Below are 14,247 nucleotides of genomic sequence, written 5' to 3'. Positions count from 1 at the left end.
ATTGCTATGTCAATACCAGACATTCCCAAACATTTAACCTCCCATGAAAAGACTTCAGGCAAGACTGTGCACATTTGGGAGAGACAGAAAATGGTTTGACATTATTTTAAGGAGTATTTTGTCTTTTTATTTAAGTAGGCATTTTATATTGAGAAGGAGAGGTAATTTCAATATGGCTATAATAGGAAAAAAAAAACCCAAGTGAAATTACAAGTTACAGGAAAAGAAATAAAAATCGAGAAACTAATATTCTACATATTATATCTGTCTCAATAGGCTTGAACGCTTACACAAATTTCTCCAAAAGCGATAGATCAAAAACTGTTCATTGAGTATGTTTTTGTTGAGCAGCAAGCATCTATATGAATAATCTATGGGACAAGTATTTACTGTATGTGACTGCAGAAAAGCTGAACTAATTCCAGTTTTTCTGTATCAGCAATCATAATCCCGCACCATAGTAAATAGAAATGTGCAAACACTTGACCAGGAGTTGTTGCAGAACTCCTCTGCTCTCTTCCTGTTATCAGCTTGACAGGATTTTACAGCTTTGACTGGAGAAGTTGGGGTATACAGTGGAGAAGTCTTCACCCTCTGTGTTACATTCAGTCTGAAATGAGCCTCTCTGGCAGCTCTTCTGCACATACCTGCCCTGACAAAAGCACTGCTGTCCTGGCAGAGACTGTTTAGCTTCTTCAGCTCCCTGCCGATCTGCTTCCAGTAAAGTTTAACATTTGAGGCATACTCAGGACAAGCAGTAGGTCTGGCAATATACTCGCAGCTGAAGCTCCTGTCCTCCTTCTTGCACGTGATGCTGAGAATGACGATATCTTCACCTGTTGCAACCCAAGCACATTCAAACTTGTCTTTGGTGACCACTTTGCCTCTCATGAGCTGTGCAGAGACGGGCTTTGTTTGGCGGCCCACTTTTGCTCCCGACCTATTCTTGTGCTGTCCTTTGTCCATGCCTCGTCCCCTCCGTCCACCGCTCTTTTGGCAGCTACCCAACATCACCTGATGGGAAATACAAGCCAAGACCAGGAGGATGGTGACGTTTGTGAGGAGAGCCATGAAATCAGTAGAACACAACCTGCCAAAGGATTAAATCAGATTTAGATATTTGACCTTAAAACCCTTTAATTTCCCTTTGGAGAAAGACATGTCTTAATCCCTCCGTTAAACTAACATTTCAAATGGAAACTGAATGTTGTGGGAATAGTTTTGGCTTTAGACAGCACAAAACAGCATTAAGTATTTTTTGTACAGCACATTCAAGACAATTTCAAGTCAAAGAGGTATTTTGAAGAACAAAAAGAAGAATGCAAAGATGCAATCTAAAAAATATTCCATAAACGGAATTTTGAAAAAAACATGGAGCACATGCACCTTTTAGTTTGACTTTAAGAAAGGAAGAGGTTTAAAAACTGTTAAAAAGAAGCACAGATTTAAATACTGATTAAAAAATAAAAATGTAAATGCATCATACAATTGTGATGGTGCAATTATCCCTTGATTATGCAGTTATGCAACTATATCGCCTACAGTATAACTACAACAGTTATAAACAAAATACAGACTAGTAAATATTGGAAATAGAAATAAAGACAATGTGTTTAACAGGTATTTTATAAATATTGAACCTGGCAACAAGGATTTCACAGAATGCATTTTACAAAAACTTAACTGTGAGCACATTAAATATATACTAGGCTGATGTAAGTAGCACACCCCAAATATTATTGCCAGATTAGGGTGCAGCTTAAGTTGTGGTGCTTTTCCTTACCTGAAGTTTTTAGAGAAACTTCGGTTTGCAGTCCTCACACATGAGAGTGTTGCCCTTACTTGCAGATTGCAATATGCTGCCACATAATCACCCCTCCCCTTCAAATATATACACTTGCACTCACACGCTCAGTCACACACCCTCACACACACACAGCATGACTGAAGAGCTTATAAAGTTTATTGAGGTCTCGAATAGATTAGGGATACTTTGAACCTGGTACCTGTGTCATCAAACTAAACTGTGTGTGTGTGTGTGGGGGGGAGACATTTAAAATTACATGGCTGATAGAAAATGAAATTACCCTAATACATAATAAAAACTTTTTATAAACACTGTCAATTTAGAACCAAAACTTCATCAACCCACAAGTGATACAAGTGTTAAACTTGTTTGCAGCTTCTATGGACCTGAATAATCATGAGCACTTGCAAGGCTTATGTTAAGCTCCCAAAACTAAAAGTTATCTGTTGTTCCAGATTTTCTGCTTCAAGTTCCACCTGCTTTAGAATAATCTAAGTTCATATTTTAAACAAATGCAAATAACCTAGAGTCTTAAAGGACCTTCACAGGGCCAACTGTAAGTGCACCGTGCCAGAGATGAAATGGCTTTGAATATCTTGAAAGGAGCCAGATGTTTCTGCTGGATAAAACTGCTGATTGATTGAACTTAGTCTCAAAGCACCAAACACCTAATGGTCATATACGGTACAGTAGACGAGTCATATGGCTTAAAAATATTAAACTGCACACTGCCATAAGACATAACACCCTAGACAACTCATTTTCACAAATACTGCTGCTTGCAGTTTTATTATCTAATATTTTTAATCAGGAATGTTAATGAAATGGCATTAATCAGCACATAGAGATTGAAAATGGTTATTTAATAAAACATTTTCACATTTATACATATTTTGGGACAAATACACCAGCATGGAAAACCAGAGCAAAAAAAATAAAACAATCCCCCAATAATTCTGAAGGTAATATTGAGTGATGCAAACAGATAATATGCAAGTAATAAACATAATAAACATACATTATATGTTAAAGCAGTATCATTCAGTACAGGTTGTTCATGCAAAACATTTGTCATTACATAGTCAAGTGAGACCTTTAAGTTCTTCCAGCTTGGCTCTTAATGGAGGCTGATAATTGTTGGTTTGAGTGAGAGGAGTACTTGAAAGTCACTGTAATAGCACAGCTTGCCCTGAAGAGGGTGTTACAGTTCTACAACAGGCTAACAAACTCCTCGTTTGGAATTTTCCTCCAAGGGCTGCTTGAGCCAGACGCCAAGTTATTTTCATTAGCGGTTAAAAGCTGTGAATATAACACATAATGTGTGCAAGGTGGAAACTGGGTGCATAGGCAATATAATTAGGAGCAGCAAAATAAATAAATAAAAAAAATGCTGGAATCTAACTTAATTAAATAGCCTCATTCTAGATTAGTTATAAATGAATATTTTTTTAAAAAGTGTTGCATGTTAACAAACAGGCCCAGTACTGCTGCTCACCTTTCTGGTTAATTACGAAACAAACCAATGAAGAACGAGCAGATGCCCTGCAGCGACCTCCAGCAATTCTGCCGAGCCATTCTTTTAGCGTTGCTCTCAACAGCAGGTGTTGTTGGTGGTGGTTGAGTACTAGTTTCCTGAGTGGTCTTTTCTTTTTGTGGCTCTTGAATGGATTTTGCGTCAGCTTGTCTTGTTGGTGTAGGCCGACGTTGAGGTCTTGCTACTTTCCTAGAAGAAGCCTCTGCTCGTGACTGGGAGAATGAAGATGATGAGAAGACCATCTGAGAGTCATCAGTTGCCTTCCTGCACATGTGAGGTTTAATCTGTCTTGGTGCTTGGCAGGCATTGTCCAGCTTTCTCAGATTCCACATCATCTGCACGAAATAGTGTCGAGGATTTTTGTTGTAAGGGGTGCAGGTGTGAGGCTTGCCTATGTAGTCACACCAGTAAGAGCGCTTGTTCCTCTGGCATGACAGTCTCAGCCTCGTGAATTCCCCTTGACCGGTGACAATCATGGTGCATGAGTCTTTAGCCTTGGTGCTGAATTTGATAGGTGGATCCCAAATGCTTTGACCCCTTTCAGTCTGAGCCTCAGCTGGCCAGAGGCAGCAGGCGAGCAGCAGAGCAGCGGTCTGGGCCCACATAGTTTCCAATGGGTGCTAAATGTGAAACTACTGGAAATGAGCGTCCCTCCTGCTTTTTATTGGCCAAGCAAAGAAGGAATTCAGGTTCCAAAAAAAAAAAGAAAAAAAGAAAAAAAGAAAACAACCCAGTAGACTAAAAGAGGCCAGCTCCATGGGAGGAGGAGAGTGGCCTTACCAGTTACAGCTGCCAGAAAAAGGAAAGCGCTACGTGCAAAACGATGCTGACACATGTAGGTGTTCGGTTTAAAAAAGAAAAAGAAAAGTACATCCTCTCATGCATGTAACCACTTCTCAGTCATGTTAAATTTACCTCATGGAAAAACATCTTAGTTTCACTTGTTAATAAAAGTTCATTGCAGAATGCAGGCTTAAAATGTCTTGCTTGCTGTAGAAAACAGTAATAACTCTTAACGATGTAGTGCAACCTATTTTCCTAAAAGATCTAAAGTATAAAGAGAAGTGTGAGAAGCCACTCAGACATTGGTCATAAAGTGTATTATGAGTGTCTTTAAGAGGCTTTATTTTCTGGGTCCATCTGTATCTGCATTGAGAGTGCTGTCAGTGATAGAAGAACAAGACATGGTACTCAAAGAATCTATACAGGCAGTATAACTTCCAGGGTTTTAGTGTTTTGAGACTAAGAAGCAATATATCATTGATCTGCATTTAGACCACAATTTTAGAATAGCTAAAAATTATATTCAGTTGTGAATTTTCCATCAGTAATTTGTCTCAGTTTCTAGATGCAAGAGATGAAACTCTTCAGCTATAGTGCCGGTTGGTGCCAAACACAATATTAGCAGTTTCTTCTTAAAATATTCACTACCCTTCCCTGTGAATGTTTCCATTTCCCTGAAATATCAGCATGTTCATTCCCACACTTGAAAATCATAATATGTGGGCTGCCCACTGTGCATAATGACAGTGATATCAGAGCTCAATTTTGTCCTGTAAAGGCAAAAGTATGGTGGCCAGGTGAGCTCACTACACTATAAGGAAACATCATTAATTTTTCATTGAATGTGCAAAATACAACATAACCAAATAAATAAAATCTATTTATTTAGGAAATGGAGTAACACCTGCAAATTGCATGTGGCAGAGCGATACTCGTCAGTGGTGCTGAAAAACAATGAAAAAATGTCTTTTGTGTTTCCTGAAAAATTTTCCATTGTGTTCTTTATAGTTGCGCTGTGTATATTTTAAAACTATGTCCCCGGCACAGCGTTTGATCTGATGTAAACACACTGAAGAGGGTTTCTCTGAACCGCTGCTTCTGTTTTTATGTAGTTTTGTGCTCATCTCTCTCTACACAAGCCTTTTTAGAAGTAGGGCTGCTATGCGGTTGTAGTGGTGGTGGTTATTCATATACTGAGCTATTTAATGTCTCAGAAAACCTCCAACCAGAGGAACAAACAAATGCTTATGGAAGATGATAACCTCTTATAGAAATAGCTGACCAGTAACATAACAGTGGCAGCACCACATAAGAATGTGCACTCTTGCGTTAAACTGTTTTCCTTTTTAAGTTTTTTTGTCTTGTTTGTTAGAAAACCAAATAAAGAAAAAATGAAATTGTTGTGAACTACATTTGCCCATTTAAAACAAGTTGATCCAAACTGTATGGCTCATTCAAAACACAGACCACAAAAGAAAAATGTCACTGAAATGCAAACTTTGGATTTTAAAACTTTATTCACAATTTATACACTTTCTTTCCATCACATCATATAAACCTACTCTTCAGTGGCTCCATCAGTGCCCAACTTTGGAGCATCACAGTTCAAACCAGTTACCGCTGTATCTGATCCATCCAGGGTTAGCATACAGGATATCTAGTGTAAGCACTTAGTAAATTCAAACATTTTTCTCTCACATCCAAACTTTCGCAGAAACCCAATGATAGTCCTGTGAGCACACGGATACTTCAAAAATGTCCATTTTAACAAGAAATGTGTCTCAAAATAAAAAGAACATCAGTGACTCAATAGAAGCCCGTCTGTGTTTAAAGTTCAATATAATTCAGAAACTTCATCTTGATGCTGGGAGTTTCCTACACTGCAAATATGTTCTATTACTACATCATAATTTAGGTTTATCTATACAGAGTATTTCTTTTCTCATCGTCACTTAGCCCTGGTTTACAATAACACAGCTTTGGAAATTAAAATATTGAAATAAGATAAATAAACTGGATATTTCAGTCATATTTCTGATGCTAATTCATTGATGCCAATGTTAGAGACAAATATTCTTATCACTTTATTTTCCCCTAAATTAATGATTGTGTGGTACTTGAAAGAACAACTGTGCTATGTTAACAGAAATATATGTTTCAGTGTTAAGATGGACATTTTTTTTGAGAGTGTGCATCAACACCATGCTGTGCAAAACATGAAGCATGCTTATTTTTCTACTCTTGATTGACAGCACTCACTATTCCCAATCATGGATTGTCTAATTTCTTTTCGCCATCATTACTCTGCTAACAGCAGCTGCAAATCTAACCTGTAAACATAAGGGCAAAGAGAGTGGGACAACTGGATCTGTTTGCCCGTTGCGTTACACATAGATTTCAGCATATTTCTCAAATTCCATATCAAGCAATGTGAAATAAAAAGAAAATAGCTCTTGAATACATTCACTTTTTTCATAGCTTTAAATGTATCCATAGCTACTGTGGGTTTATACAAAGCAGAGGAACAAAATAAGCACATAGTTGATAGACCCCTAAAGACCTGAGAACTACAGTTTAAAAAAAAAAAAAGAAAGAAAGAAAGAAAAGATTTGGCTTGAGAATTATTCTCCACTGTAAAAGTATCACCACTACGAAAAAACAAATCATAATAAAAATATTATGTTAGTGAACTCAACAAAACTTGGTCCCATGTGACAAAGGATTCAATCTGCCACACAGGGAACCTAAAAGCCAGACATATGTCTGTTTGTGTTTTGAATTAAGTCTATGATTTAAAGGGAAAATCCACCTAAAAAAGCTTACACTGTTGGAAAAAAACTGGTGTGATTTTGTTTTATGGTGCTGAAGGTCTGTCCACATCAGTAACATGCTATATGGGGATGAGACTTCCTCAAGGTTCTTGTATACCTGAGATATCCAGAAATTATTATCAAAACAAGGGCCGAGGAGGTGGGGGGTTAGCCCCAACATTTCTGCCCCATAGTGCCATTAAAAAACCAGCTTACCTAATCTATGAGGTTTCATTGACCCATCAGGAAGCATTTAAAACCTAAAAGATTAAAACATATTCAGAATTTGAATTGGAGCAATCTTATTCCCAGGGCATCAAATACAGTAATTTTGTCTGAGATGCACATTTTGAATGTAGGACGCACCGGCTAATAGTGAGATGAGTGTTGCTATATGGACTCTTAATTACAAGAGTCCAATTAATATCATTTTTTTCAAGTTGCAGCGTTGTTAAGGGGAATATTTTAATCAAAACGGCCATTTTTTCCTAAAAATAACCAGCTAGTTCTCGTGCCTAAACCCAACCAAGCACCCAGTGAAGGTGAACGTAAAATGACAACAAAACGGACATGAAACACAAACACTGGAAAACCTGTAATTTACATCATCACCACCTTGCCTCCCACATAATAAAGATGAATATCCTGGTCTCTCAGTATCAAATATTACAGTCAGTGCGTCTCCATATTAACACCACAGAACACCTCGCACGGATCAAAGAGGCCAGCAGCCACAGACAGAATGGCGGTGTTTGACACCCTGGGAAGATAATGCATGAGCAAAACATACTGCGGACATCATCGTCACAGTAGAAAGCATTACAGAATCAGTTTGTTACATTTCATTTCATCTTTTTGAAATAAAGTAATATAACATCCCCACTGGATACAAATGACTTGTTTAAAAGGCATTCTGGAAAAATGTAGGGAATTGCCACCTGTAGATGTAGATGACACAGGGTACGGGAAGATAGGTATTCTAGGAAAAAAAGAGTACAGTTTGGATCTTTACTGCACAAATAACTCCCAGATTGTTGATTTTCAGCAGTGTAAGATTAGCTGTTGGCAGATTTCCTCTTTTAAAAAGTAGCAGCTCTCAAACTCCATACAAAGGCAACCAGTCTTTTGTAATGCGCATCAAACCAGCAAAGATAAACGTTCCTGTGATATTGTAAACATTTTAAAGAGACTAATGTTTTTGTAGAATACCCCCTAACCTCTATTTTACCACTTTACTCAAATTCTCAATCATGAAGACACCACAGATCCACCACTTCACACATGCTGCACTTAAAAAAAAGTATTTGCACTATTCAACACTTTTTAACAGGCTGTTATCGTTAATTTGCATTCATCACAGATGTAATGACACACTAGTTTGCCACTAGTTTGAGTTGAAAGTGTCACATCTCTTTTTAAATGCAGGAAGCAGGAGAAGGAAAAATAAAGAGTCCTCTGCTTGCAGTTACCTTCGTCTGACCTTCCAGCTTTTGTTTTCGTAAGCACAAAGAAGCACATTAAAATGAACAAGCATCACAGTTAATGTCATGTCCCGTCACTGAATATTTTTCTGCTTTGTTTCATATCTGAACAAATGTAAACGCAGACAAAGCAGTCCTTTACAAAAAATGCAGAACAAGCCTGGCTCAGATTGATGCTGAGGGGAGAGGAGTTTGATATCCTGCAGTCTGTAACCGTACTGAAGGCCGAGAAGGTTCGGTTCATCGCTGAAGATAACGCCTGCAGGGCAATTGTTCTTTTGTTGTGAGGAAACCAGCTTTCACTGAGCCTCATCTGGTCCAAGGATTTAGGAAATTAAAAGCTTAAAAACAGATGAGAGAATAACATGCTTTAGTTAGTCAACCCCAAAAAAGACACCTGGTGGATGTGATGCTGGATAAAGTTAGTTCATAAAGTATGTAGACACAATCACGTTTTGCACATTTTACTATAATGTACTTTACTGAACTGAAACATGCGTTTAAGAAAGTATTTCAAAAGGTATTCAGACATACAGACATAGATCAGATCACAGGTATAAGCCTATTTTTAAATCTTTAAGCAGGGTTAAGATATATGCCCAAACTGTGTGAAGAACAAGCAGTTCTCTCGTCAAGGAGATGACTAAAAATCACTCTAACAGAGCTTCAGTTGTCCTCTGCACAGATGGACGACAACTCAGATAAAAATTCAACCTCTTTCATTTATCAGGTTTTTACGGTAGGGCAGGTATAAGAATATTCCTTTGAGAGTGAGATCCTGGATTATCTGGGCAGAACTCCAAGGATGATATTAGTTGTAGCTGTCAGGGTCAAGTGGTTGACCGTTTGGTCAGAGTGGACTAGAAACTAATCAATACAATGTCAAAGAAGCTGCCAAATGCAACTTGCCTAACAACAAATTCTAAAAATACTGTGAGTACTGTAGTAGTGAGTACTGGCATTTGTCCAGATTTGGAGCTGAGCATAGTGCTACCTTACAGAAAAACAGATCTGATGCAATTTGGATTTTGTTCACATAATTCTGCAGAAACAGCAAATTGGGTCTTTGTCTTTATCATTAAACGTCCATCCTCATTTATTATAATGAGCAGGGTGGCTATCAACCTGCAGCTTTAGCATCATTGTCAGGGTTTCCTTTAGAGCAATTTGCAATCCCAGCAGTAGTAGCGCAATGTGACCAGACTGCTACCACTGCATTGCCAGCTCATTTTGGCTGCTTTCTAAACATCAACTTCAAGTACTAATAGTTCAGTTGATACCTAATATAGCCCATCTTTTGACAGATGCCACTGTGATGATAAGGGGTTTAAATCTTATGGATGATTGGTGCACATTCTTCTCAACCACTGCCCTTTTTAAAATGATAATTATTTTTAAAGTGTAAAGAAGCTACATAGACTCATTGCACCACATAGCACAAATCAACATTTTCAAAAATAAATAAATAAATGAGATTTAAAAATTACCCAGGCCCAAAAGAATTTTTGTTATCTTCATAGTGATGAGCTGTCAAGTTACTATAACTACTCATTTTGCAAACTTTCCCACTTCCTTTGGGGAAAATTGGATTTGCAGAGTGTAAGCTGCTTGTTAAATTGTCACTTTAACAGCAACAGTACTGAACTACTTTAATACCAACTATTGATCCAGGAATCGAAACTCATTCTGTTGATAAAGCCACTGTGGATTCAATTTAAAATGTAAAAATAGTAAAAAGGCAAACCTACTATGACGTATTTCAGTTCCAGTTTTGGAGGGCACTGAGAACACAAATGTTAAGAGAAAAGAGAATTAAGATTTTGTTTTTTAAAACAATTCAGTAAATAACTTAAAACATACTGCATTTCTTGAATGAGATTTATGGAGCTCTGGCTGCTTTGTAAAGCAAAAAAAACAGTCTGTCATACTCCAGAGAATATTTTTAAAGACTACACCGAGCCTTTTGTGGATACAATACTCGCATGAAACCTGCTTTCCACAGAGCTTAAAGCATTTTCCCTGTTTTTGAATTTAAAATGATTCTGGAAAAAATTTGATATTTAATGAACTGCAACTCAAAGATATCATGATCATGTACCAAATTTAAAATGAGAATAAAAGCAGGTCCTTTTTAGTTCTGCAACTGTGAGAATTATATAAAAAAAATAGGAATATTTATTTCAAAATAAAGAAAGCCTGCAAGTGTTGAAAATAAGTTTTTTCTCAGAAATAAAATAAAACTTAATAAATTAAGAAAATAACAATTAATTGTGCAATTCATTACATCTAGCACTTGGACTGCAACAGTATTACCAGCATGTGATGTTAGCCATTACCCAGCTGGCAGTTTACATCACTGTAAAAATTGCATCAGCTAGTTTTCAGATACTGCAGCTTTTCTCTGTGCTTGTTCTGCTTTTCCATGACACAAGTACTCAGTTAGGAACAATTCAGTACAATGCAGTCCAAAAAAACAACACGGCCATTATAAAGTGTCTAGACATAACACTGTAAAAAAGTGCAGCTTGCAGCAGTGTGAGGTGTTGATGGCATAGTAGAATGCACAGAATTTAAAAGTACTCCTATTATTTTGTAGGTCCCATTAAGAAACCCAAGGAGAATAAAATATTTGGAGAAAAGCACATTATATCCACTAAAAACACAAGCTTTTTATCAGAGAAGTGCAGGTGTTACCACTGCTTTGTTGTATTCACACGTCTCAGTTTCAGGAACTTAAAAGCTAAGTGACTGAATGTATTTCACGGCTTGTAATTGTGACACATTTAACATTTTCTCCGAAAAAGGCATAAATGCAGCGTTTGTCAAAAACAAAACAGAACTTACAAGCGACAGAGAACAAACACAGCACACCGACTAAGCAAGCCGTCACACTGAATAAAGATGTTAATGATTCCAAAATTAGTCATTCTCACCATGATGGTTCTTCAGTGAGCAGAAATGCACTAAAACAAGCTGTAAAGAGGTGTTACAGTAAGAGAATTAGGTCAGGGTACAAATACAAAAACATAAGACCAAAAACAGGAGAGAGCACGATGGCACAGTTACTGCAGACAGAACGTCAGGATAAGATGGCAGCTGTGAGAAGGAAAGATGTGAGACTGGAAAGAAGGAGGATTAATTAAAATCATGTTAGAGAAACAGTTGTCTGATTCATTAGCTTTGCAGTACCTTTCAGGAGCCAGAACAAGAGGCGGCTCTGTCACCAGTCGATGTGCCTCGGAGGAGCCGAGGCCCGCGGGAACCTGTTCATAGTATCATAGGTAGGGATGCTACCAGCACAAGAACACACAAGATACACAAAAAGGAGACAACGTTAACAGCTAAAATTCAACAAATCCATCATCGTTTTGTAAAGCCGCCGGTTTCTCCTCTTCATTTATTTGAAATGGAAGAGGAAAAAAGACGAGCGGCTCACAAGGCAGAGAGCAAAACAGCTGCATCGATATCGACTCAGTTAAACTGGACGGCCAATTAAAGAGGCATTAAGTACAATTACTGCAAATGAGAAATGTAGTATTTCACGAGGCTGTTGCCGTTGTTATTGATAATACCTTCAGATTACCAAAAACTGATGCAAAAATCTTTCCATCTCCTGGACTGTTCCGAACAGCAGAGAAAGGTCATCAGGTTGTAGAATACTTACTGCCCCTTTATTTTTTTAGAGAGCTTTGGCTAGATCTTGGACTTTTAACTGGATAAATAAAGGAAAATGCAGGTTTCATTCCATCTCATATTTGTATTTAAAAGAAATATGAACTGCATCTCATATGAAATGTAGGACAGTGAGGAAAACTGCACAAGCAAAGACCATCTTGAGACTGGACTCATCTGTAATTTAGCTGTTTTGCTCTCTGCCTATAGCTCCTGTTAAGGTTGGCTGGTTGGCCAAATTCATCCTCGTCCAAATGCAACTTAAAAATACATAACATGCAATTAGATGTTTTGTTAGTTTAAGGGAAAACAAATAAAAGGAGCATTTCCAGCATCACACAAAAGCTTGACATGCTTGCCTCTCTCTGAACATAATGATCAGGTGTACATTCATCGGACTTTGGCTGACTCTAAACGAGAGGAAAGAGGAAGATTCTTCACTCCACCAGAACGTGTGCACAGAGAGCATGCCTAGTTAGTAACATATTCCTCAAAAGACACAAAGTAAAAAACTGGCAAAATGAGAAAGTGAAAAGCAATCGCAGCAGTTCCTAACTAAACATGTAACTAAAAACATTAAAGGTGGAGGAAGAAGAAAAACTACATCAACCAACCACAACACTTTAGTATCTTAATAAATAATACTATGTAAAGCACTTGAATACTCCTCCACCTCCAACACTGGTTGTTTTGCATAATAGTTGAGCATTAGAGGCCCGGGTAATTAGATTTTTTTCATCTTACACAAAGCCGGGCTATCCATTTTCCTTTACTTCCAGCCTTTAAATTACACTAGTACCTCTTGCATTGCTCAGTGCTTGCACAGAAGTCATGGCGTTACCATCCTGTTCTCCTCTAATCCTACAGAATCTAGATACTGCAATACATCACACAATTTGTTGATAATACTCTGCTGGCCTTTTTAGGTTTTCACGTTTTCTGCTGCCATTACTTTTCAATTTTATGACCTCCAGATATTCAATATGTCTACACGTGTACATGCAATGAATCAGCTCCCCTGCAGTCTTGCACTATGCCAGGCCAAGCTCCTCCGGCATGCTTCCACCTCCACCATCACATGCACTTAACAGGATTAATGTAATGTTTACCTTGTCATCATAGGATTAGGAATACCTTGTAAGTGCTCACTATGATAACCATTATTACCAATTTCCATACTGAAAACAAAATATTGTAAAAACAAAAACAAAAACAAAAAAAGAGCGATGAAAAATGTAAGATAATACGCCATGCTGAAATGCTTGCATACAAATGCTTTCTTTTTTTTTTGAGAAGCTAAACTTTTCAAAGATGTTAGGAAGTACACATATTTGGAGTAGAAACCATGTTGTTGTTATTTACACTATAACTTACAAAAACAGGTGGACTTGTAAGGTAATGATTGCAAGAGCCCTTCATGAAAGGTAAGGGGCACTTTTCAAAAGGTAGCACATGACAAGAAGCCACACCATCCACCCATAAGAGCAATTCCAAGCTTAGAAATGCAAACCAGCACCAAGAATTTAGTAAACAGTTCTATGTACAAGAATCAGAGAAAAGCACAGAGTGAGAGACGTTGAAAAGGAGAGGGAGGTGGATAAAATGTCTTACGTTTTCATGGGAATTGTCTCAGGGCTATAAAGATACACACAAAAGAAAAAAAAACCAGCAACATAACATCATTAAGTTGGTAAAGGAAATGCACCAGATAGTTTCTTGTAATCAGTCAGATTACAAAGTAAGGGATCCCATTGATCATCCGAGACGTTATAGAAAAAACTACTGTATGACTGCAGAGTCAAAGAACGTTAAAAAAATGTGTGTAAAGAAGAAAAATAAACAAACAGATGTGCCAATGCTTCTTTTTAAAGTGCCAAGTGCTTGATAGAGAGTGATGGGGAAAAAATGAAAGTTTAAATAAGGGATGTGGGAAATGGAAATAGTAGAAATGGTTATCACAAAGTGAAATGCCAAGTCCCAGAAACAGAGGAACTACAGAGAGGAGAAAAGGGAGGAAAAGAAAGTCAACTGTAAACTTGTAGAGCCAACGTGACAAACAAGACCCATTCAAAGTTCATTTGACTGCAATAAACCCCAAAAATTCAGCTAAAATATTTATATAAAAAATAAAAACTTGATTCCTTCATATGATTTGCAGCT

The 14,247-nt window shown here is 37.5% G+C and overlaps 3 protein-coding genes across 14 annotated transcripts in view; all 3 read right to left on the bottom strand.

Annotated features, from left to right (window-relative positions):
* Positions 1 to 281: 281 nt before the first annotated feature.
* Positions 282 to 1,079, bottom strand: fgfbp1a (fibroblast growth factor binding protein 1a). The gene has a single exon (XM_085435408.1). It carries the CDS (start codon positions 1,069 to 1,071, stop codon positions 436 to 438), a length of 636 nt encoding a protein of 211 aa, XP_085291534.1. The 5' UTR covers positions 1,072 to 1,079; the 3' UTR covers positions 282 to 435.
* Positions 1,080 to 2,639: 1,560 nt separating this feature from the next.
* Positions 2,640 to 3,962, bottom strand: fgfbp2a (fibroblast growth factor binding protein 2a). Its single transcript, XM_085435398.1, has one exon. It carries the CDS (start codon positions 3,944 to 3,946, stop codon positions 3,311 to 3,313), a length of 636 nt encoding a protein of 211 aa, XP_085291524.1. The 5' UTR covers positions 3,947 to 3,962; the 3' UTR covers positions 2,640 to 3,310.
* A 3,337-nt stretch (positions 3,963 to 7,299) lies between these two features.
* prom1a (prominin 1a) overlaps positions 7,300 to 14,247 on the bottom strand; it is an 85,599-nt gene continuing 78,651 nt past the window's right edge. For 5 of the 12 annotated variants that reach the window (XM_085469323.1, XM_085469327.1, XM_085469333.1 and 2 more), the window contains 5 exons: positions 13,699 to 13,722; positions 13,197 to 13,265; positions 11,349 to 11,705; positions 10,164 to 10,196; positions 7,300 to 8,756 (listed from right to left, as the gene is read on the bottom strand). In XM_085469323.1, coding sequence (XP_085325449.1) covers positions 11,636 to 11,705; positions 13,197 to 13,265; positions 13,699 to 13,722 — 163 coding nt within the window. In that variant the 3' untranslated portion in view covers positions 7,300 to 8,756; positions 10,164 to 10,196; positions 11,349 to 11,635. Of the gene's footprint in view, positions 8,757 to 10,159; positions 10,197 to 11,348; positions 11,706 to 13,196; positions 14,080 to 14,247 lie in introns of those variants that run through there. The other 7 variants (XM_085469363.1, XM_085469369.1, XM_085469377.1 and 4 more) reach the window with 5 other exon arrangements.

Source organism: Copadichromis virginalis, linkage group LG2 (genome assembly GCF_057382275.1).
Source record: "Copadichromis virginalis isolate Kocher_CV1m ecotype Utaka linkage group LG2, C_Virginalis_male_GT1.1, whole genome shotgun sequence".
In the NCBI taxonomy this organism is placed as follows: Eukaryota; Metazoa; Chordata; class Actinopteri; order Cichliformes; family Cichlidae; genus Copadichromis; species Copadichromis virginalis.
Note: the sequence above shows the minus strand (reverse complement) of the source record. Positions and strands in the feature narration are given on the sequence as shown.